Genomic DNA, 26,169 nt, shown 5'->3' on the forward strand with positions numbered 1-26,169 from the left:
CCTCACCTGCCTCTTAAATTATGATTTTCCAGGAGCCTTCTCTGTAAGCTTATCTTGCATTTTCATTTTTTAAAAAGATGCAATTTCCAAGTGTGTGCTTACAGTCTGCGCATCTTTATTAACTTCCCCTTCTCTAAAAGTCACCTCAGTCTTGTGAGCAGAGGAATATGAATTTTCAAGGTTTGTTTTCTGTTGCTTCTGATCTTTCGAAGGTGCCTAAAGGAAAGAGAGTCGTTACTGAGCTGTGCATGATAACTAATGATGTGAAGGGTATTAGTTTATTATTGAATACTATATATACAATATATTTACATCTTAATTATGTCGTTGGTGTGTGTATGTGTGAAAATGTTATCCTTTTTTTAATTTAAAACACCAGCCTCTGCAGCGTATTAGTGTTCTTATTAAAGAGAAAATGGGCAAAATGTCCAAAAGACCAGTAATTGAAACTGAAACTGACATTTAATTAGATATTAAGTTGCTGCAAAGGCACCTGCTCAAGAGCAAAGTACGTGTTACATTACCGTTAAAGTAATTCACATAATTAAACTGCAATGACAAAGACATGCTGTTTCCTTCTGGGAATAATTACTGGGGCCTTTTTTGGCTAATAAACATTAACTTGAATACTTTATTTTACAGCTCTGTTCCACATTTTGCTGTCTGATACAGTGTAAAGCCTGGGTTGGTATTATTATCATCTAAAACATGTCTCTATGTGTGTGTTTTTCTCTATGTGTGTGTGTGCTTGTGCAGAGTGTTCATCCCCAATTATATATCAAAGGTGAAAGTTCAGCTGGTAAACTGCAGCACCAAGAACAAGAGTAGCGACAGTTGTCCTGTGGTTTTGAAGATAAGAGCGCGGGCGCCGCCAGTGCATAACTCAAGTGCCCTCGACTGCAGGGAGTGGAACCCTTGTGAATTAGACACTCTCGTACCTGCCTGGGAACAATGGTACTACATCCTGGTGGAGAGATATCTAAGTAACTGCAACGTCTACTTCCGTATCGGGGTGCAGGTCACAGGTGAGTGTGTTTTATGGTCAAAATGTGATTAATGAGCCTTAAGGGTTTTTTTTTTCCTTCATTCTTATGAATTTTATTTCTGGCTTGTTTTGATTCTCAGTTGCATCAGAGCTTGTTTCAGGGCTGACTGTACATGTGGCAAAACACAGCAGTAAAATGCTTTCTTAACATTAAATTAAAAGCACTGAGATGATGAGAACAGAATACCCATTCTCATCTATTCATCTTATCCTTGAAAGTCCTTGAAACATGTAGATTTTAGAGGTATAACAATAAAGAAATCCCTCTCAATCATCACTCATGAACCACTAGATGTTTGTGGCAGTGTATTTATCTCCAAAGAGCCTGCCCTCTGCCTGCGTCTTCTTATTTCCATCTTGTTTTGCTGTGTTAGGGACGTCTCTGGGCTGCAACCTTTCGGCAGTGGCGTGTAGCCCCAAGCTAATAATAGGGAGTAGGTGCAGTTGTGACTTTAAAAAAAGGTAGCCGCCCAGGTGCCAGGCTGCAAGCAGCGGGCATCCAAGAGGAAGCTATGAACATCACAGACACAGCGCAGGAAAAAAGCAAATATAGAGAGGCGAAACGCCAAGCGGACAAAGCTTGTTCAGAGATGAGAGTGAATCTGGGTTGGCTTTCACTTTCACTGGCAATGCTGTTCACAAAGAGTAACCAACAAAAGATATGCCTGCATAGTATACCTTTAATTACTGTATACACCCAGTAGCTTGATCTTGATCTTGATCTACCGCGCCTTAATATATATATTCCATATTATCTGTAATATAACCCAACCACTTAAACAGGCATTAGTCATAGACGTCAAAGAAGCAGAAATTAAAACCTTAATGAGTCCCTACTTTTTCATAATGGGTCTGTTCATTGCTTAAGTTTATAATCACCACTGTGGCAAAAGTCATTGGTTGGTTGTACATTTATCACTTGTAGATTATTTTAATGCTTTCACATTCAAGCATGATATTTGAGCTCTCTGGTATCCTTGCTTTTTGTCTGACTGAAAAAACCTTGCAGTGTTTCATTCGTCCCATCAGGGTTTTGTGCAGACCGTTTAAATAAGTGTATTTTACCAATTAAACAAAATTATTTAATGCTTTATGAGACGATTTCCCTCTCCTCTCATCATTTTAAAATGAATTGTGATCATGTTTATCACCACAATCTGCTGTTTGCTTGCAGTGTTGTTCATAATTTTTCTTCCTGCTGCTTTTGATGTGCAATTCAAGATGATACAAGGGTGGTTTCTGTAAACTCATAAATTAGGGCCAAACAAAGGCTCAAAGTAGATCTCTGCAGCATGTCATACCTGACATCCAAAATTAAGTCAAAAAAGGGTTGTACTTCCTTTCACAGGTGCTCTCTGAAGGCAACTGTTTCCTATGTGTGATTTTGTCCTTGTATCAAAGCAACAGTCTTTTAAAACATGTTTTGTTGGGGAAGAAAGGGAGGGCAGACACAGTCGGACCATTAAGAGGCTTGTTCAAGTAAAGACTGGAGCCCAAACTGTGGGGATTCATATGGGATTGCTAAGAGGCCAGTGATACCGTGCTTAAGTGCTACATGCTGTTTTGGGGTTGTGGAGAGCTGAGATATTTTTTCATGCTCACTCCACAGGGATGGCTCACAAATCTGTGGGAAGTCCTCTCCCATGTAGCGATCTCCTCCCTCTGTTGGACACTGTACAGTGCACTTTGTCACCATGGCAACACAGACACTAATTATTCACACTCTGTCTCTCCCCCTTGCCTGCCAGGCAGATCTTACTTGACCTTTTGTGGATTTAAATTGAAGAACACCTCAGGTTCAGGGAAAAGACCATCTGGAGTCCTCACCTTCTCATGCTTCTCTCGCTGTTATTGTTGTTATGAGCCGTCTCAGAAATATGTGCCCTTATTCGGATTCAGTCCAATTTACAGATATCATGTTCTCTGGCTAGACAGGAAGTGGTGAAACTAGGTTGCACTTTATTATTTATTATTGTTGTTTATACAGTATTTTCACTGCAGGTGTCTTGCCCTCAATAGATGGTTGGGCATTGAAGACAGTGTATGTGTTAGGCTATGTATAAAAAGAAAAATGAACCCAGTGCTTTTGGATTATGAATGTTATGAAATGATACGCACTTCCCTTCCACTCCCACCCACCCACACATATGCATACATAAGCATGCGCTACATATTTGGACTGATTTTACACAGATTTTTCATGTTTCCACCAAACTTACATTTGCCTCCAGCCAGCCGTATTTGGTATTTCGGTATTTTTAGGAGTGCTTCAGCTGCCTGAGCGGACATCAAAATACTTCAAACCCTTTCAGAGACAACACTATGCAAACGAGGCTGAGCTAGAAAAGCCTTTGAAATCCTTTGCCCTTGGGGATTGGCGGTATGTGATGGTGCTTTGCCAGTTGCCATCAATGACCATTTTGCAGAGTTGCTTTGTGTTGAGTGAAAGCATACTGTTTGCAATTACTGTGAATCTTTGTCTCATTAAAAAGCAGTGTACAGCGCTGAACCTCGCTGTTTACATTATGGAAGCCAGCCGAAGGGGATCATTTCAAACATTTGCAAAAGACTTGGTTGCTTAGCATGCATAATAACGCAAGTAAAATAACTGACTTGGTTATTGCCTGTTTGTTTGAGTGTTGCTGGGGATCGGTTGTTTGACTTTATGGTAGAGATCATTACACAAGATGTTGCAAGGTGCATTTTTAAATGCTCCTGCAACAAGCCAGTGAAAATCCATCTTACTGGAATCAGCTGGATTGATTTCCTTTGTGAATCTCATGTCTCTCTCTCCTCTGACTAGATTGCTCCAAGTCCAATTTGTCGAAGGACCAAGCTCAGCCCAGCTCCTCCATGAACATGCCTCAGTCTTTTGGAACGGCAATGGGTTTCTCCCTCTCTGACACGCTGTCCATGGCCTCCTTGCCCAGCCTGTCACAGAATGCCAGTCGCTTGCACACCTCAGAGGACAGCATCATTTACCTCGCCCCCACCGCCGACACTAACAAGTGCTGGCCCATCCGTCCGACTCTGCGCAACGAGCTGGACACCTTCTCCGTGCACTTCTACGTGTTCTTTGGTCCAAATATATCGATCCCACCGGACAGGGCTGCTGTGTTCGCCATTAACCTGATGCCAGTTCTAGACAGTGGAGGAGTCCTCAACATGGAGCTCAAACTCAACATGGTGAGTCGCTCTGATGACACTATTACTGCTTGTTTTAAAGGTATAATTCATGATCCAATCGTAAACATACATTTAAACAAATTAAATTTTTTTTGACTGTATAAACAGTTTTTAATTCAAGAAAACAGGATTATATTTTAATCTGTCATCACAATATGCTTATGTTTATAATCAAGACACTTCAGTTGGCTACACATGTATTTCAAGCAGCAGCCTCTGGGGATGAAAAATGAAAGTGCCAAAAACTGCAGTTCTTTGAATGGCCACTAGAGGCTGGCCACAGAAGCGAGTCAATCCCCATTGAGCCCCATGTTAAGATAAGCTTAACAGCAGAAATACACATGTTTACAGCCTGGTACAAAAAATGGTTTTGGTCTCAAAAGCTAATTTCCCCCTTCATTACAACTCTGTGGGGAGTGAATCTTTATATAACTCACCCATTTTACATTTAATTAAGGCTTAAAGTTATGCATAATTAAGGGCAGGCGGCTTCAAGTCCTCAGCATCTCAGTCAGATCCACCCCTCACTCTCTACAGCTTGACACTCTTTCCCAAATATGGTGATTTCTGGTTCTGAAAAACCAAGATGGCGACTACTGAAATGCTGAACTGAAGGCTTCAAAACAGGAGTCCACGAACCAATGTGTGATTTTGGGGTAGCTACGTCCATTATTTTTTTATATAGATGTCAGTTTAGCTTCAGTTATACAGTACGTCAAAAAATTAAGGACTGGACAAGATTGAGCATTGATTAATTCATTGCTTTTATTTGATAAATTAAAATACAATACACAAATGTGCACACAGTCGTAAAATTCATCAGAGTGGTACAGTAAAGTCACATGATTTATTTGCATTGTGGTCCTAAAATCAAGGCTAGGAGGCAGCCAGGAATAGGGAATGACATGTAAATGCTACTTATATGTCATCTTTACATTTATACACCTAATATAGAGACATAAAACACAATGTTATACAGTCATAAAAGACAATAAAAAAAACTCTCAAACTCAGAAACAAGACCAGAAGCTTACACTTGTCCTGGAAAAGACGTTTCACTATACAAACTTTTTTCCATGGTTTCAGCTGTTTTTTTTAAACTATTCAGAGACTGGGCAGATTTAAATTCCTTTGGGATTTTATTCCACTCTTCTCCCCGGTGTAGAGGGATGTGCTTCTCCCTGCTGTACTTTGTAGATTGGGCTGTTTCAGAGTACATACACTAGCCGTTGTATTCAGGCCATGAGCATCCCAAACATACTGAACATGCCCAGTAAAATAATTTTAACATAGATCTTGTGAAGTCTTACAGTATATACCATGATAAGTTTTAACTGTTGACATTTACCTTCAACAGGGAGCCACTTGTCTTAAAATGGTTTGAGCGAATATGCGTTCTTGGGCTGAGATAATGGACGACTCTCATTAGTTTGTTCTGGGCGTTTTGAAGCTTATCTTTTGTTCTTTTAGGTGTACCGCTGTACCATCATGCAGCTGTAATCATTGTGGCATTTAACTAATGAAGTAGCTAATGCTGTCTTGGTTTTCTTATGGAGGAACTTGGATATTCCTCTTCACATGTTTTGTCTTTGAATGGGCCTTCCCAATGACAGAGGGGGCCATAGATCCACTGGTCATACACTGCTCCAGTTCACATCCAAGACAAATAACTGAATGTTTTTCCTGTGTCTTTGTTCTGTTGCACTCACAGAAAAGCTTAATTCATGCCTTGATCCAAAAACAATACATTCAGATTTGCCTCAGTGCAAGGAGAACTTATTGTCACATCGCCAACTCATTACTTTTTGGAGCTCTATGTTTTCTTGGAGAGTTCTTATTAGGAGTAACCCCTTCAGATGTACCATCTCATTTTCAAGGCGTCCTCTTCCTTGTTTTTATTGTATATCTTGACAATGCTTGACAAATAGGCTTATGTATTGGGTTTATGTATTGTATAACCACTGTACTCCAGGTGTATCAGTTAAATAGTCTTCATCAGACACCTTCATGAAGGAGACATTTCGGTTCAAGATGTTGGACAGTGCTCTGTTGTCAACCTCCATTGTTCATGTGCTGTGTGCTTTACTATTGCGAAGGATCAGATTAATCAGTTAAGTAAATATGCAACAGTTGGCACGGGGGAACTGGGAAACATGTCTGGCGGAGCTAGGCTGCTAAATATGGATGCTTGTATAGTCATAGACTTTGCTGTGGAAGCTGAAAAGGTTCACAATGAAACAGGCGCCAGTGTTTGGGCTTGTGACATATGTCTCTAATTGAGAGCGAACAAAATGCAAATATCAGCCAAGCAGGATTTGACATGTCTTTGTTAAGCTGTCCTTCAGATAGTAATGGCATTAGGAATGCACCTGCAGTGGCTCTACAGGTCTATGGGGAGCCAGAAACTGGAGAGCTGCAGGCTGCCAGATGGACTTTTGAACATTTTACTCCTAATAGAAAGCAAGCCAGCCAGTGTTGACGTAACAAGAGGATGAAGCATAAAACCCCGGCAAATATCTTTTGATTGCTCAGTTCAAAGGCATATCCTGACATTTTGGGAAATATGCTTTTTGCGCCGTCTTCCTGGGAGTTAGATTGATATCAGTTTCATCTCTCTGCATTCAGAGAAGATATTGGTCAAGGATATTTTTAGCCTGCAGTACCTGTGGCTTAGCACAAAAGGCAGGAGCAGGAGGAGACAGCTGGCCTTCAGAAACATGAGGAAAAATACGCCCTTCCAACAACTCCACAATGAACAAAACACGCTCCATTCAGTAGCTGTTCTGCTGCTTTTGATTGAATCACAATCTTCCTCAGCAGATGGAGTTGCTTAGTTGTCATGGAATCACAGATGTTAAAGAGACAGTTCACCCAAAATCAAAAATGCATATTTCTCCTTTTACCTGTAGTGCTGTTTATCAGTGTCTGTTGTTTTGGTGTGAGTTGCAGAGTGTTGGAGATATCAACCGTAGAGATGTCTGCCTTCTCTCAAATATAATGGAACTAGATGACACTCTGCTTGTGGTGTTCAATGTGCCAAAACATACTTCTGAAAAACTCAACAGCAATGTCTTGTCCCCAAAAAAATTGCCTGGTTACTCAAGATAATCCACAGATCTTGTTCTGAGCAGTTTCATGCAGGAACTATTTTCTTCCTACCAAACCACACTCGCCAACCGTATCACTGTGCCGAAGGAAGAGTGCATCTACTGCTAGCTCACCTAGCACCGCTGAGCCAGCTAACATTTCAGCTCAGCCCAGGAGGGCACCATTAATGTTTACATCTTGCGCTGGCATGAGTACAAGCCTCTCGGGGGTTTGACTTGAGCTCCACAAGCAAAGTGCCATCTGGTACTATTATATTGGGAAGAAGGCAGACATGTCTATGGCTGACAGCTCCAACACTCGGCAACTCAGGCCAAAAATATCTGTATTAATAAACAGCACTACAGGTAGGAGGAAAAATGTGTATCTTAGTCTTTGGGGTGAACTTTCACTTTAAAATTCCCATTTTCTTCAGAGCTCTTTAAGTACACATTTTTTGTCAATTTTTGCTTAAAAGTCGAGATTGAAAGTGTCATGACCGAGGAGACTATGATCAAAAGCTCCAAAAGATCTGCTGAACAGAGCTCCTGGTGAGGTTGTTTTGTTTACTACTGTTTCTCGATTTTAAAATTATCTATTTACATGCCAGCCACCAATTACTGTTGTCCAGTAATCACAGGAGTCATGATGAGAGTGTGGAAAGTGTAAAAGAGCAACTTCCCATGGCTGCATGCAGCACCTCCACTGCAGAGGACTCGGCCATCAGTCACTAGAAAAGCTTCAATACATGATCTAATAGCTCTGAACACATCAATACAAAACATGCAAATAGAGCTGAAAGGATTAGTCAATTAATTGATTTGTCAATTGACAAAAAAATGAACCAGCAACTTATTTTGTATCGTTTAAAGGTGCAGTCTGTGATGCTAATCAAATTTACTTTTTGTTAAATTCAGCAAATATCTTGTCATGGTCCGCTAGCTAAAATTAAGTCGTGTAATGTGAAACAAAGAAAGTAGCTCGGACTTAGCTACACAACACTATGCTGGCTAATCTCCCTCCTCCACGTCCATCCCCACGAGGAACAGAGCAACATCATGATAATAGAGCTTGTGAAGGAGCACGGACGATAGGGATGTATTTGTTTGGGTTTTGAGTTCAAATATCAATAATTTTTCTCCAGAATCACTGACTTCACCTTAAGGCCATTTTTAAGCATAAATCCACCCTCTTAAATGTGAATGTTTGCTGCTTTCCTTACGTTTCTATGATATTAAACTTTACTTTTTCTCTGAGGCAGGATTTATCATTGAAATACTATCAGATTAATCGATAACGCAAAAAAATCATGTGTTGCAGCCCGGCGTGAAAAAAGCTCAGGCTTCAGGTTGTTATCATGCAGCCTCATTGCTGTCTCTCCTCTCTTCCTGACTTTGTGATAAGCTAGGCTAAACACATCTTTCATCTCAACTGAACACACAGAGATGAAATTGATAATCGATCTTCTCATCTAACCCCCGGTAAGAAAGCAAACGGCCTTATTTCCCAAAATGTCAGAGAAAAGCACAAATAGTTGACTTCAACGGAAAGGAAATAATTGACTGTAATGAATCTGATGGTTTATTGATTCATTGTTTGGTTGATGTGGTGACACAGTGGCTTACTGTCACCTCAGAGAGATCGTCCTGGGGTCAAATAGAAAGTTACAGTCGCTAGGAGCACCTCTGTTTGCTTGTCTATGTGTTAGTCCTGTAATGGCGACCTTCTGGGTGTTTCCCTGTCTCATGCATCTTGGGATACACCCTGACCTCTGCAACCCACCACCCCAAAGCCCATAAGTGTGTATAATCGGTTGATTTTAACTCAGTGGAGTCTGCGGATGTCACAGAGACAGTATGCTGTGATGAAACCTGGTTGCTGTTGCTGTATGAGCCGCGAGATGTATTCTTCAGAGAGACTGTCATGCTATATTATTCTATGGACAGATTTCTCCCCCCTCGGCGATGATCTGTCACTCGCTTGTCACAGGCGCAGAATCCAGTCAGCCGCTGCCAGTGGGGGACTGTGGCAGATTTGCAGGGCTTTAGGAGACAATAGCTAGAGCTGCTTGTCTGCCTTGCATCATTCTCTGTGAAGGAGTGTGAAAGGAATGCATATGGCTTTTATTTCCACTGATACCTCAACTGACGGTGGATCAGTTTAATCGCTTTAGATCCATTTTTCAAACTTTTCTTCAGGTGAGGCTTACTGAGTGCAGAGAAAGACACTGTAAGCACTGTAATGAGCGTTAGTCCCTGGGACTGTATCAATTGTCAGCTTTTACATGTCACAATTGTTTTGTTTTTTCACAGTAATACACATTTTGTCTAAGTATGGGAGCCCAAAAGTGACCTGATAAATTTGATAAATAAAATAATAAATTAGCATGATACATTAAAAATGATTTAATAAATAGAAATCTTGAAAAAAATGATTTATGATAATGATTTATGTACATATATATTTATGACCACATTTATTGTCACACATATTATCAGCTAATATAGCTGTGTGACAGCTTCTCTCATTATCACACAGGAGATGTGGAAATGTGGGAGTAAAACAATCTGCCTCCGAATAAGAATTTTCCTAGTCGACCAATAGTCCTCATTTAGGGCCATTAGTCGACTAGTCGCCTGCACGTTTACAATATTAATTTAATTATTAAATGATATATTTTGGGCGGGGCAACACAATGGTTTGAGTTGAAGGTGTGAGAAAGAACAGTATCAGTAACATTGTTAACACTGTGCTACATTACAGAAAAATACAACACACGACATGTTATTAACTAGCCTGTGGAATAACCGCAGGTACCAGCCCTGGAAATTAGAGACCGTACACATGCTGCGTCTTGAACCACCTGGAAACACGAGGTCTGGTGCTGGGTGCTTTTTTGTGCCTTTTTTGTACAAGCTTTCAAGAGCACAGCGGCAGGTTTCGTCTGAGGTTGCTAAGCAACCTTAACAAGCATCGTATAGCCTATTTACCTGAAATCCTGAGTGCAGAGCTGACCTTCTTCAAGGCCTGTTGTCTGCTGGTAGCACTGCACTAGAATTATCAGCTTTTCCGTATTTATCAGACTGAATATTTACAGAAGAAGGGAAACATATCTGACTGCTGAGTGTGGCCACTTCCTGTGTCTGTCTTTTCAAATTAAATTCCAAGATGGTCCAGTCATATAGGTTTTGATTTATTTTGACAAGACGCAGCTCCTAATAGAGTTTCACGTTGTTTGTTTGTTTTTCTGCGACTAAGCGACCAATGAAATCTTGCCGACTAATGACCTTTCTGGTCAACTAGCGTTTGGTCGACTATTAGGGGGCAGCCCTACAATGTATAGATTTAGATAAATGAATAAAGAAATGTAGAAATAGACAAATACAAAAAATGTAATATGCTTTATTCCTTCATTGCTCATTAATCTATTTGTCTAAATTATGACTTAATAGTGTTGGGCTCGTTACTCCAAAATTACTTTATTACTCATTACTTGTTACACTTCTGAAAAGTAGCCTAATATTATCGTTTGACTTATCACTTTTTGCCAACAGTAATTTGTCACAATACGCTTTATATTGCTCCACACTCCACAAAATTGGTAATCGTGTCCTATCTCCTCAGAATCCAGACTTTGCATGAGTGCCTCTGTGTAAATGTCAGAGTTATCTCCAGCTAGTGCAGCTAAGGATAGATATCTTGCAAATGATTTTTTACCTGGGGGTCTTTTATTGCCTGCGAGTGGTATTTTCCCAAGGATCTGTCTTAAAGATGAAAAGTCAGTCATGGAGATAGGCACCATTTTATCCACCATATCCAGCCACCAGTTTTATTAGTCCTTTCTTTCTCGTAACCTGCTGCTGTCCATGTTAAAATCCAGTTGTGGTTGTTGAGCCAGTGTGGGGCTACAGTCATCCTCCGTGACAGAGGAAGGCTCACGTTTGGTGGTGTGAATTTGCAAGAGCTTTACTTTGTTGTGCTGTTGTAGGTTTTTCAGAAGATTTAAGATTGTGTTCAGTAGGGAGGTGACAACAGAAGTAAGGTTGTAACAAGTTATTTGTTTTTGGGGTAACTGTAATATTATTACTGAAGTTATATCAGTTTTTTATTAAACTACTTGTAAAAAAAAAAAAAGTAATATTATCACTGTAATGCATTACTGTTTCAAAACAATTTTTAATTTGTTTCATTGGTATGTTCAGAGGGGGAAATGTCAAGACAGATTAATATTTTACTGAGCAAAATTAAAAGTCATCACAGAGTTTATTTTAATTAGTTTGAGCACTGGGATGTGCAGCATATAGTACACATGCCAGCTTCATCCATTCATCGTGTCTCTGCATCAGTTGGCATTGTGTCTTGCTTGGCACATGTCATCAGGGTAACTCCTGGGAAATTTAGGGAAGCAAAAAGCCACATGAGTACACAACAGAGATGAACTGGCATTCATCAAAGGCATTTTTATGAGCACTGAAGTCAGAAGTCTGTCCTGTTGTAGCAGTTGTTTTTAAGGGATGTTTACTTTGAGGCTTTTACTACAGTAGTTCGCTTCAGTCAGTAACCTTGAGCATTGCATTGTTGGAAGATAGCGCCCCTGATTGAATTATGCCTCTGCAACTCACGTTCCACAATCCCTAACTAACAGCTGCATAATGGATCAGGCATATAAATCACAATATTAAACATGATTAATGTAGCAATGTTCACAACAATGTTAGAGAGTGCTTTACAAGTAACAGCAATAAATAAAACCCCAAACAAAATTAACATCAAAATTCCAGGCATGAATTTAAAGTAGGGCACACAATTAAAAAAAAAAAAAAGAAAAACAGGCGAGCACACCAAGAGCCGAGCATAAATTACCAACAATGCCCTGACAACAGAAAGGTATTTTAAGAAGCGATTGAAGTCCTTTTGGAATCACTTGTTACCGGACAGCGTAGGTACAGGGAGCAGGGTCAGCATCCAGCTGGAGGACACATCATATGAGACGGAGCTGGAAGATGAATCGAGCCTCCGAAGTTATCGGTAAAATCTTAATTTGAACTCGGCACAGACAGGCAGAGTGGAGTCGAAACAAAGACATTTCCTGGTGTCGACAGCAGATGAGTGCTTCAGATGATAGATTTGAGACGGATCTAACATATCACAAAATAATCATCTCTATCTTGAGAGCATCTTAATTTGATATGTTTCCTGTGGGGATGAGGTGGTGGTGGGCATGAAGCATGTGGCGGGATCATTTAAAACTGTATTAGGGATTTTAACTCTTAAGGTTGAGCTTATATTCAATACAATGTCAGCATCAGGGAGTAAATTCTAAAGTTACCGATCAGAACAGACCTGTATCATGAGCGTAATCAAAAAGAATTTTATTTAAGGTATTATTATTTTCTGGCTTCTGCACTAAATAGGGGTGTTTGTGAATTTCATTTTGGGGGATTTCATTTTGGATTGAAGTAGAAATGTTTCCAGGACCATTGGTGATGTTGATTTATTAGAGGAATGATATCACACCATATATTTCATATAGTTAAAGTGACCACAGGCGTGTTTATTTATCCTTATGTCTTTGTTTTAATTGCTCGAGGCAGAAGAAAACAAGTGTCCAAAAAACCTATTTTATTTTTGGCTGGATCCTTCCTGTGTGCCTCCTCATGCACAGTGATGTCATCACTTTCAATTTACTGTGTGCCAAGAAAAACAAGTAATGAGATGTTTTGAACCACAACACACACACAAAAAAAAAATACTTTTCCTTTTGTTGTTGTTTTTTGTTTGGCTCAGTTTTAGGTGTCACTTTATCTAGGCCAGGGGGAGGGGCAACAACTTTGGGAGAACTTATTTCTTGCTGTCTCTTCACATGAAGCTTCTCAGTCATACAGGCTTAATAAGGCAGATTTTGGTACAATGGGGTCCAGGTATATCATGCAGAAAAAAATTAATCATCATAGAAACGAAATATTGTTTTGTCTAAAACCTAGAAATAAGTTAGTATTTCTGCAACTCCCTTTCCCTCATCTTGAAGGTAATGTTTTTTTTTATGGATTTTTGTTTAGGTTTGGTTAGCTTCAGAGATTTGTCATGTTTTGTTCTACAAGATAAAATACAGCAGTAAATACCCCACTTGGGAATTTTAAAGGTTTTCAGTATCTCAAAAAGGGCTAAATGAGACTGTTGTAGTGGCAACATTTAGTCATGTGACCATGATGTAGTTCGTTTATAGCCTGACGTTAGCTTTTTACTTATAGCAATTGAACGCTTCAGTAATTAAAGAAGTGGTGTTCCTTTGTGAAAATTATCTTGCTGAACAAAATGTGTAATCGTGAACTTTTGCTTGCCACAGAGTTTATTTTCTGCAATGATCCAAAATCCAGTGGAAAATCCCACTGGTTTTTGTCAGTGGAACAACGGTGACGTTAACTTCCTGGTTGGCCTGCAAAACAATATCCATGGACCACTCTGTGGGCCAATATATTTTAGGACTATTACTCTTATTTGAATAAAAGCAAAACAAGAATTAGATTATACAGCCATGCTAGCAGCTCCTGGGATAGCCTGGTTCCAGACCATAGACCCCGCCCACTCAACTGAGTAGGCTTGCATCTCTGGTCTGGCATACTGCAATGAATTTGCAATTTATCTCGTCCAAACGATGGACGGACCAATGAACGCCGGGGGTGGGGGCGGGTCTAGCGATTAGCCAATCAGCGCCACGTTAATGGCGACTGCTACAGATCCTACAGACCACATTAACGTATTTCGTGGTATTTCGCCACTACTCACGTTAATGGAGGACCAAATTGAGGAAGCTGCTAAACTGGATTTAATGGCGATGCAGCTAGGCGTGCACGACGACGGAGACATTTTAAACGGGCAATGCTTGCTTGTTTACCCTCCCGAGGCATGGATACTAATGACGTCAGATTCTGGGTGAGTCGTTGATCTCTACTGATTGGTTAGGAAAAATCAAATTCCCTCCCCCTTGTAAATCGCCTTCAATGAAAGCGATGTCAGACTGAAGGTTCTGGGAGCTTCAGTCTGACACTCAGGCTAGCTCCTGGGGCTGTACTAGAACTAAAGGCTTACATCAACATGCTAACATGCTTTCAGTGATAATGCCAGCCTGTTTAACATGTATGTTTACCATATTCACCTTGCTGATTTAGTAAGTTAGCATACACAGCTTTGCTACGCATCACTTACCACCCAGTACATCTGAAGCTGATGGGAGTCTCATTATTTTTTGCTGGAATTTTGTCATAAATTAAAATTTGGACAGATTAAAGTTTTATGCAGACGATGGCGCTATATGAATTTAGAAGACGGATCGAGTTATCAGTAAAATCTTAATTTGAACTTGGCACAGATAAGTGGTTCAGTTGATATATTTGAGACGGATCAAAAATATAAAAAAATAATCATCTCTATCTTGAGAGAATCTTAATTTGATATGTTTCCTGTTGAGAGATGGTGGTGGTGGGCATGAAACATGTGGCGGGATCATTTAAAACTGTCAACCAGTAGTGATCCAGTATTAAAGACTTTAATTCTGAAGGCTGATCTTAAATTTATGGCATTTAAGTCTGGAAAACTAAAATATGTTTATAAAATTTCAAAGTTGTTGTTAGGGTTTTGTAGGTACTGACTGAATAACATATGTACTACCGAGTGCTGATTCATGTTAAATCAATCTCTGCCAAATTTCACTACCTAAGAGTGCACCTGAGTGAGAATACTGTGTTTAGACAGGAGACGGAAGTACTGTGCAGCACCCTGAAGCCAGGCAGCCACCAGCGAAACTCCGTGGCCAGTGTTCCAGCTTTGGGGCACTTCACGGCGAAGACAACGCGAGCTCTGAGGATCCACTTGGTTCAGAAAAGAGCTGGAGGCGCTGCGAAGTGCCCCTGAGCCGGGAAGCCAGCCATAGAGCTCTGTGGGCTTCCCAGCAAGCTGAAACTATTGTTGCAGCGCTGCGAGTTTGGGTCTATCTGGTTTATTTTCTACTTTATTTTAGAAATAGTCCAGTATCACCGATGTTTGGGATTGTGTTTTTATAAATTACGTACTTATTCCACATATTTGTGTCAAAACAGAGATTGAGAGAGACGAGATGACTTAACTCTATGTGGGATTAGAAAAGAGCAGAAGGGCAGAATCACTTGTTGACTGCAGCTTGTTCAAAAATTACATTTTTTTTTTTACAGAAAGAGCAAAGTATTAAGAAAAGATATCGTTGAGTACCAGTACTGAATTCGAAGTACAGGTATCAGTTCAAATGTGAACAGTACCCAACCCTACATGTCGTCTTTGAGCATTGGTAGAGATGAATTTCTGGTTTATTTTCCCTATCAATTTTTTTTTTGACAGAACATCCGTTTTTAGACTCTAACAAGTAGAGGGGTCCAATACTGCCCTCTGAAAAAAAGTCCCCTGTCATCCTTCCCATCTTTAATTACTTTTGACTCAGCTTACCATCCCGAAATGTTGATAAAAGTCACTTCATATAAAGAGTCTGACTTTGGGCGGGCTCCTGATCCCTTTCCAGCCCCTGAGCTTGGTTTGGTCTGTCTGGTAATCCATCCACGAGTGTTTCTTGCTCAATCCTTCATCTTCAAATTGTAGGGCAGAGTCGGGACGGATGTGGGGAGGAGGAGGGAGGGACTATCTCGAAATGCCAGTGGGCGTGATTGAGTCTTACTACCAAGAGAGTACGGGCCAGATGGCGAGTTTAGGAAGCCTGAAATCTCAGCACCTGGCAAAGTGTTTGTTGAGTCATTGCATTAATCAACAACTTTGCCAACTCCCTGCATATACATTATGCTCATTTTGTGCTGCGGGGTGGCGATAGAAATCTTATTTATTCAAGAAATAATTGCCTAAAGTTATCCTTACCACCAAGCGTATTTCCCTCTGGACACAAAGCAAATGAATATAAAGTGCTGTATCTTGTTCTGCAAAGTTTTTATCTGGAAAATAAGGACTTTTACTATTTTTGACCTGCAGCTTCAGGTTCAGTAACTTAGTTGGACACTTTCTGCGGTAGTTGTAAAACATCTCAGTGCTCTTCATTCCCACAGACAGAGATACTGAATAAATTAGAGGGAATTTAGAAACTCATGAGCGCACACTGATACTTTATGAACACATGCGGTAATTTATTGCTGCTATTTGTGCTCCCGTTGTCCTTTTACTGATACACCAAATTGGACTGTAGTGGTCTCCTTTCACCTCTCTGCAGAATGAGCCAATTTGTATAAGCATATGCAGTTCCCAACGCTTGAATACTTCTCCAGGATTTTTTTTTTTAATGCCTGAGCGTGTTAATGTATAATTGATGCTTTAAGGAGATAAACTGCCAACATCTTCATTTAGGTGCCTCGGGCAGACAGGGGGAGAGCAGTTTCTCTTGATTTGTTAGTTTTAAAGTTTACAATCTCACGGCTGAAATGAGACCTGAGGTAATCATGAACGGTGTTAGCTCGCCAGCGTGATGGCAGCAGATGGCTGATGGCTGGATGGATGGGTGACATTTGCTTGTTTCCTCTTGCAGTCGTCGCTGAAAGGAGCTAATGTCACAGTGTTTGGCTGCCTGAACCACGGGATGCCTCTCTTCTTACGGGAAAACTCATCATTGAAATGTGAATCAGGTATTTATCTCTGACAAAATAACCTCTGAATAAATAAAGTGTTTATTGGTCTATACTAATATCACACATAATTAAGTTTAAGTGCAAGGCTCTTCACCTTTGAACAACAAAAACACTTACAAGCCACAAAACTTTGACTTTCACTCACAATTTTTGCTTAAACTTCAGCAAACACTTCAGCTGGCATCATCTTTAGTTAATCACTTGAAGTGATGCTAATTTCTATCAGGGCTTCTACTTCAATCGACACTTCAAGCCCAGTTTATCACCTCCACATGGCTGATATATCAAGTGAATCTTCAACTTCTGTTAGCACTTTAAATTCAACTGATACTTCACCTTACTGCTTACACTTAAATTGACACTTGAACTTCATTTAGCATTCCTGTTTACACTCCTGTTGCAGCTTTTTTTCCCCAGTATTTGTATTTCGATTGCTGTATTTCAACAATTTCAAATGTTTTTAAATATCAGAAGTGAGTCGATGTAAGTAATCTTCAGACCTCTTCTTTTTAATGCTTTTCCTGCATAAGTGGAAAGCTCCTTAGGTTTTAAACTCACTGCTACATCGTTGTGTTCTTCTGTTGCAGAATCAGTGGCCGGGTTTTTCCTGTCTTTGAACGCCTCTGCTAATATCACCAAACTGAGGATTCCCTACCCACAAACAGGCACCTGGTACCTTAGTCTGCGCTCTCTATGTGCCACTGAGCATGGGTGAGTGGCTACAGACATCTGTTAATCGTATACAATTACACTCTGCTTCACTGGAGAACTTCAGTCAACTACATTTATTCATGAAAAGAAACTGCTGAGAATTTTTTTATGTCTGTGAGGGGCAAGTTTTAGACTTTGGTAAAATATGCTTATTCATGCTTACTGATGCGATTTTGAAGTTTGATACTGTCCTCATGTCTGTACACAAAATATGAAGCTACTTCAGCTAACTTAGCTTAGCATAAAGACTGTAAGAATCCACCAAACATCACCTCTGAAGCAGACTCCTCCATCAGGTCGGGCACCTGGTGGGTGACCCGCAAAACACAGAGGTGGTAATTTGTCTTAATTTTATATCCGGGCTCAGTTCTGGGTGAAAAAAGAACATGCAGTTTTGCATCGCCTGTCTTTGATGATAAATATATTAAAATAAAAATAATAATTTATTGTAATATTTTAAGATTTTAATCCTCTGAATGCTGACTTTGTTTGTTGGCTGCATCACTCAGGTGCATTACTAACAGGCATGTTAATGGAGAAGTGCTGCTTAATATTATGAAACAAGCAAAAAATATTCATTTGAATTGCATTTTCTAAATTACCTTCATTTTTGAATATATTATCTCAGTTTGATATGTATGAAATGTCCCAGAATGATCACTTTACACGTCCTGCTTATCCAAATTATTTGAATAGTGCATGATAATTATAGGATCTCAGGTGGGCCTATAGATGTAGCTACCGTGACGTCACCCACTGGTTTGTAAACTGCCCTTTTGAAGCCTAGAATTTGGCATTTTCGGCCATCGCCATCTTAGTTTTTGGAGCAAGACATGACCATATTTGGACCTGCCTTAGAAGTGAGGACACTATTGTCACTCAAAGTGGCCCACCCTCAATTATGCATAACTTTAGGCCTTAATAAAATGTAAACAGGAGAGTTATATAAAAATTCTCCCCCGTACAGTTGTCATGAACCTGGAACTTAGCTATAGAGACCAAAACCGTTTTTTGTACGAGGCTGTAAACAGGTTTATTTCTGCTGTAAAGTTGGGCATTTTAACATGGGGGTCTATGGGGATTGACTCACTTCTAGAGCCAGCCTCAAGTGGCCGTTCAAAGAACTGCAGTTTTTGGCACTACTGTGTTGGCTTCATTTTTCAGCCCTGGAGGTTGCCTCTTAGTTGGTCCGCAGATTTTGTGTTGGCGGATTGTTGTGGGCTGTGGAACTGATTGGTCATATGTGTGGGTGGCAGGGCAGGTGTGGTAATGCATGTCACGATGCTGGTTCTTGGAAACCAGACCCATGCAGGACTCTCCTCTACCGCTCTCTGATCAACGCACTATATCTCGTTTGTTTAATCCAGTAAAATCCAAAGTGTAAAAACAGCAATTAGAGGTTTTACAGGGTGTTATGTGTTGGACTATTTGGGACTAATAACTTCCCGAAGTCTCTGCTGGTTGCCTGGCAATTTTGTTACAACCGAGTTTAAAAATAACAAATCTCCATACAGGTTACACAAACAGCATAGTGTTAATTAGAGAGCTGTAGAGGTACTAGGTGGATTTTGTTACCCTCGGGCAGAGCCAACTGTTTCCCCATTTCCAGTCTGTATGCTAAGCTAAGTTAGTGGTAGCTTCATATTTAGCGTACAGACATGAGAGTGCTGTCTAACTCTCAGCAAGAAGGCGAATAAGTGTACTTCCCAAAATGTTGACTGTCCTCTATACCTTTAAAATGGAGACAATGGTGTAAATCGTGTGCTCTGTAGGAGTCAACCCCAGAAAGTCTCCAAAACATAAATTCAGTGGAACCAGCTGAATGACTGTTACTCATAAATTTTTGACAGTCTCATTATCAATTCATCGGCTCGGTCCCAGTGCCCCAAAGCAACCTGTGAGACAATATTTGCTGTCAATTACAGGAAGACAATTGCAAAATAGGACATTCAGTTTTTCTTAAAAACATCTTTGTATAACAATCACTAGTTTATTTACCAAAAATGAATAATTCAGTGCTCTAATGAAGACACCATGCTCACTGTTTAAACGGTGCTGCCTCCCTCGTTCAGCCACATCCTCTCCCATCTGTCACTGAGCAGATTAATTTAGGATTGGCTTCATAAATGTGCCTCTGGTCCACACCTAGCATATGACATGGAGAGGAGTTAGATTTTGAGGTTTTAAAAGCAGATTTTTCATGTTTGTACATTGGCATATTCAGACATTTAAACATTCAGTAGCTTCTTCCTGTGCGGTTCACCATTTATACAGGTAAAACATTTCACATAAAGGAGGTAGAGAAACTAGTTTTACCACCTTTAGTATGTTAAGCAGACCATAATGCATTGCACTTACAAGATATGTTGGGTTTTTATATAAAGGGCACAACTCTTGTGTTTTCTTGACTAGAAATTATCTTTATTGTTCTCTCCACCTGTGTGCACAGTTTAATGCACAGATGAATGCACGCTCTTTCTCCGAGGGTTGTTTAAAGTCATTTGTGAGAAATGTCGCAAAGACAAGAAGTGGGGAAAATGTTTCCATTAAGTTGTCCAACGCACTGTTTTTCATGAGTTCTTAAGTATTAGCTATTCAGCAGATTGAGCTGTTTTGCCGAAACCCTTAATGGCAAGAAAATGTGAACAGAATGAAATTAAGCAGATTTTTTCGCCAGACACTTGGGAGTTCCATTTGAATTTGAATAACAAATAATAACAGATGGTGTGGGACATGGTCTCATCCTCACATGAGAGCATTGCTGAGGTAAGAAAAATGTGGAAAACATTCACGTAGCTATGTGTTAGATTTCCACAAATTTACACATGCTAAATTAATCAGATCTTGTTAGAGAAGAGAGGAGGTGGTATGAACGATAGGTGCTCTTCAAGGCTACAATTAAGTTGAGTGATATAACTTAAAGATTAAGAAGCGAGCAGCTGTGCCAATTAAAAAAATGGGTTCTGGGGGAAGGCAGAGAAACACATTTGTTACCTCCTGGAGTTTCACTCTCTGTGACTGATTGTATAACGTAGCAATTAGAAAAGATGCAATGAAAGCACAAATATACAGGGTGTTTTTTTCTTTTATCCTATGAAGTATCAGAGATTAACAAATGATGTATAGGTCCGTGTGCAGTTGTTAGTTTGTATGTTACAGTTCGATGCATAACAACAGCCTCTAACGGGCCGTGAAATTCCTAACAAATATGTATCTGTTGGCTGAAATTGTTCCACAGGAATACAAACAAAGGAGATGCTGACTATAAAACTTGAGTTCCTTGTTATCATAGGTAGAGAGTATTGTGGAAAATTCCGAGTAGGGTACTTAATTGAGATACTTAATGAAGGTTAAACTATCACAGCAGAACTCTGGCTTCCTTGTTGGTCTATAAAGCACTGGCATAATTTGTAGAAAATTACTTTTGTAATTGCTTCTGGAGATCGCACAAGCTTAGCAGAGTAAAGTTGTCTGACATCTGACAGCCCTTAAAACGACCTTTTGATCTTCAACGCAGTGCCGGAGCAGATAAAACAACAAGACTGAGAGTCTGCAGCCGCACTGGCAGCTCTGTGAGAGGCTGTAATTTGGCAGCGCTTTGAGTGAAATCTGAATGTCAGCATCTCAACGTGCTCACAGTGACTAGTTTTGGTTTGTTATCACCTGAAAATAAGAATTGCTGGGTTTTGTTACTGTATAGTGAGCCTTTTATACCTACATACAAAGCGGGTCCTCTCCCACAGAGTCTGCCATGTTGTTCTACAGTAGCCTAGAATGGACAAATCAAACACTGGCTCTAGACAGGGCTATTCATGTTCAGCACAAGCAAGTTGCCCTAAATCCTACACACTAGACCTTTAATGAATAAATGTAATTCATGGTGCTGTTAGACTGCAGCTGGATCGCCCAGTAAATACAGATGTGGGCCTCCCTTTGTGTGCCCCAAGTGGGAGAGCAAACTGTAAAGCTGTTGTTCTTAAACACCAGCAAATAGGGATTGAAGCAGAATATTTCATCACACAAGACTTGTGGATTTTGGAAATGATTACAACTGTCTTTATTAAATAAATTGGCTGGAGCTATTGGGAATAATTGGATCACATGAGTTGGAAACAATCGTCAGTCAGCAGCCTCAACTGCAATCTAATTCTACAAGTAGTATGATACTAATAATATAGAGTAGAGTCGTCTTTATTTTCAGCTGGGAAAAAATACCACGTATTTGGCCACAAACCAAAATACTGGACAAACTAAGGAATCTGGAAAATGGTGCGACATGAACAGATCACCAGACTTGTCACAGTTTATCCTGAGGGGAACATGAATGTACCAAAAATTGATGGCAGACTATCAAATAGTTGTTGAGACATCTTGTACAAAACTGCAAATGTGAACTTCATGGTGCCAGTTAAGCCCCGTTTCCACCAAACACTTTCAGTATGGTACCTTTGGAACCAAAAGTAACCCTTCAGACATGGTACCTAGACCGTAGTGTTTCCACTGCAAACAGAACCCTTAAATGTGGGCGGGGTTGTTGTCACTCACTGCTCCGTCCAGCACTCGCTGTATTTCCTCATTACCGGTGACACAGAGGGAAGTCTCCACCTCATTTATCGTCCACAGAACGAGGCTGCACGCCATCATTTTTGGAACAAAATAGAACAGGCTGCAGTCTCTCCCCATGAGATATTCAAAAATAGCAGGTTTGTGCAATTAGTCCTTCTCAGGCAAGCTCAGGGGTTTAGCATTGCCGGAACCCCCAGGAACAATGCTCCGTAACGCTTTCTTTTTCTCCAAGTGAGAATTAGAATATGCAGTTCACATAACCTGGTCGAAATTAAGTATTTTTAAACACTTGAAGATCCACTTATTACTAAAAGTGTATGTCATATAAAAACTAAAGTAATGGTCAAAGTTGTCACAGTGAAATTTAAGGTGTGTTGACTGATTCACATCCTCACATTACAAATTAACATTCCACCTTAAAAGTGAATTCAGTTATTTTTTTCTCAGACTACAGCTGCTACAAGTGGCAGCAAAACATCCTTTCATTTTATAGTTACAGCAATAAAACTCTCCACAGTATGAACAGTGGTTACATGAGCTTCAAAACCAGCCATAACTCAGCCCTGAGCAGAGTGACCGTCCTCTATTGACCAATCAACAGACTGCAGTGTTCACAGCTCCACCTTTTAGTACCAGATCTGTGTGCTAGGTACCCCAACAGAGGGGGGACCAAAAAATGGGGACGGTACAGAACTGGTCCATTGGTACCATCCACAACTTTTCAAAGTGGAAACAGAAAAACAGCGCAACAAACTATACTGAATTGTACTGTACTGAAAAAAAAAAAAAAAAAAAAAGGTACCCATATTCACCGGTGGCACTGCAGTAAAGGTCCACATGCTCACCTAATGTTCTGCCTGTCTGTGATTTTTCCAGATTTGAGGCGTGCACCAATGTCACCGCAGAGGTGTACATGCGCTCATACCTGACTCCATGCATCAATGACTGTGGCACATATGGACAGTGCAAGCTCCTGCGCACCAACAATTACCTTTATGCTGCGTGTGAATGCAAAGCAGGTAATAATTAAGTGTGTTTTTTTTCCTCTTTGTTTGTTTGAATTTGTGTGTAACTAAATTCAGATTAGTTGTTCTATTTATGTCTGTTTTTGATTCTACTTTAACGTTCACTTTATTTTCAAATTGCATTCACTAAACCCAGTTATGGAAGCCACTTACCAACAAAACAAAGCAAGTTGTTTGATAGAAGTGGAGAAATAATTGTGGTGTATACTCAACAGTGCTTTTAATTAATAACTAGTAATTAATAATTAGCTAAAAGCGTGACAATGAATTAATAATTGGAAGTGATTTTTAGCAGTCAATGCCTTTTTTGCACACAACACAAGATAAAACTTTCTGTGAGGAAATTGGGTCATCACTGCGGCAAAGAATGTCTAATTTGTTGGAAAATACATCACGCAGAGTGACAAGAAAATGGGAGAGAGCAAGGTGGGATTGCACTGGTCTCTGGCCTGAATTGAACTGGCAGTACAGCGATTAAATTGTACGCGCTGCTGTCCAGTGAGTCATACAGCGGCCTGGTATTAATCTCCTAATATAAGCCAATAAAACACACTCTTAATTACGAGCAGCTTTTCAATAAAAGATGAGCTTATGAAACTAAACAAAGCATGTCCTCTGAGGCTTTTTTAAAATCCTGCCTTTGATCTTCTTTTATCAGAGCTGCTTTCTCTTCAGTTAAATTCATTGTCATAGTTCATATGTGTGACTGCTTCCTGGCAGGCACTTTGCATTCAGCACTTGCCCTTGGCCCGTCTCACACTGCAAACCCTCCGTTCAACAGTGCTCACGAATATTTAATTCACACTGTCTTATCCAATCCACCACTTGATAAGGATCCAATTCATGTGGCAAAGCGGGGGGGGGGGTTAACATAGGAGGGAGTTCACACCAGGAGGCTCCTTTGTTTACCGGATAAACAACTTCACACATATCTGTGTTTGATTGTTTTTCACAGAGAAATGTCTGTTTAAAAGAAAGGGCCGATGAAGCATTCATCTTGTCAAGAGATAAATATTTTATCCATTTTAAGAGATACTATAAAATCTAAAGGGAAGAGCTTTTTGAAACAAACTGATTCATCCGCAGTAGAGTTCCTTCTCATCCATCAGACGAAAAATTGAAGAAGACTTTCTTAAAGTTTATTTAGAGTTTTCGGAAGACGAAAAGTGCTTTGAAGGTTTGATATGTAAGATTTTCGCAGTGAAATGTCTAAAACGACTCGACCTGTGTTATATGTTTGTTGAGTTGTGTTCTCCCAAATATTTTCCACAATGTTCAAACCCAGAGAAATGTGTAATTTTTATTCAAGGTAACAGTGTGTTTCATTTGCTAGCAGTGTCATATCTTTATCTTCTCTAGTTCGTGGATCTATAAAAAGAACAGGATACAGCATAGGAGGTGGGGCCTTGTTCATTCCTTTGACAGTTGCTCAATGGCTCAACATGAAGCCAAAAATAGTGCAACTCCACGGTGTAAAATTGCCCAGATCTTCTGCATTATTGGGCCCACAGAGCAAGAGCATAAGGGAATTCCACTGGCCTTGCGGCTTACTTGTGGTTTCACCATCTGCTAACTTGAATGGGGATAAAAATGAGTTAATAGTGCGGCTATTCTAGACTTTAGAAATGTTATCAGACCAAATGGAATAAATTTCGATAGTGAAATGAGTCATTTCTGGGGGTTGCAGAGGGTGAGTGAGGAATATGTCACAGAATTATACTCAGTAACAGTAATATAGCACTTTTTCTGCCACACAACATATTTTTTATTTAATTGCGTGTCACTTTGCAACACAATAATCCAGTAGACTTCTAATTCATTGATATATTTCAATATTGAACAAACTTATCACAGCTTCTATGACAAAGTGGCCACTGCCAGCCATCAAGCTAATGCGTATGGTACATTATAACATTACAACATTTACAATATACAACATAATGCAAGATATTTATTTGGTGGGTGATAAATAGACTGGGGATAGTTGCATATTAGTCATAAATAAATTTGGGAATTTGTTGAAATAATGTTTGAGTCAAAAGAAGAAATGTAAAAAAGGGGTAGGGACATATAAGTTTACTTTGACCTACTCCTTTGTCTTGTTTGTTTGTCATTATGTTTTTCTATTTTGGTTCGAAGTGAAGTCATTAATTAATGAATTCAGTCATTCATTCAATATCATTCAACACCCTCAAGTTATTTTTTGTTTGATTGTTTCGACCGCTTAAAGCAGCCCTGGGCTACCACATGACTAAGTTCACCACATAATGTTAGCTAACTGTTATAGTAGCTGTAACTTAGCAAGCTAATGTCACGTTAGCTAACATTTTTTGTGGCTTACATAGTAATTCCCCATTATAGGGACTTAGAAACAACATATAAGGCCAGTAGGAGGATTTTGTTAGCTTTGGACAAAGCCAATTGTTTCCCTGTTTCCAGTCTTTATGATAAGCTAAGATAACCAGCTGCTGGCGGTTGCTTCATATTTACTGTACAAACATGAGAGTGCTATCTTATCATCCAGTGCTTGACAAGAATACAAATAAGCTATTTCCCAAGATACTGACCGTTTCCTTTATACCTTTGAAATGGAAACAATGGTGTAAATTTTATTGTACCAACAGATAGTCACTGAAATGCTAATGTTTCTTGCAGCTATATCATAAGAATGAAATGACAATGCAACAAAATGTGAATAACACTTTAAAGGGATAGTGCACCTAAAAATGAAAATTCAGCCATTATCTACTCACCTTCATGCTGAGGGAGGCTCTGGTGAAGTTTTAGAGTCCTCACAACACTTGCGGAGATCCGAGGGGGGAGTAGGTAGCAGCACAACTGCACACCTAATGGCTGACGGCGCCCCAGATTAAAATGTCCAAGAACACATAATTGAAAC

General features: G+C 39.8%; 1 protein-coding gene across 1 annotated transcript in view; it reads left to right on the forward strand.

The window, feature by feature from the left end:
* tmem8b (transmembrane protein 8B) overlaps positions 1–26,169 on the forward strand; it is a 54,641-nt gene that overhangs the window by 12,963 nt on the left and 15,509 nt on the right. The window contains exons 5-9 of the mRNA XM_050051030.1: positions 757–1,025; positions 3,849–4,231; positions 16,869–16,965; positions 17,556–17,679; positions 23,122–23,264. Coding sequence (XP_049906987.1) covers positions 757–1,025; positions 3,849–4,231; positions 16,869–16,965; positions 17,556–17,679; positions 23,122–23,264 — 1,016 coding nt within the window. The remainder of the gene's footprint in view (positions 1–756; positions 1,026–3,848; positions 4,232–16,868; positions 16,966–17,555; positions 17,680–23,121; positions 23,265–26,169) is intronic.

The sequence above is a fragment of the Epinephelus moara genome, chromosome 8, assembly GCF_006386435.1.
Source record: "Epinephelus moara isolate mb chromosome 8, YSFRI_EMoa_1.0, whole genome shotgun sequence".
Lineage (NCBI taxonomy): Eukaryota > Metazoa > Chordata > Actinopteri > Perciformes > Serranidae > Epinephelus > Epinephelus moara.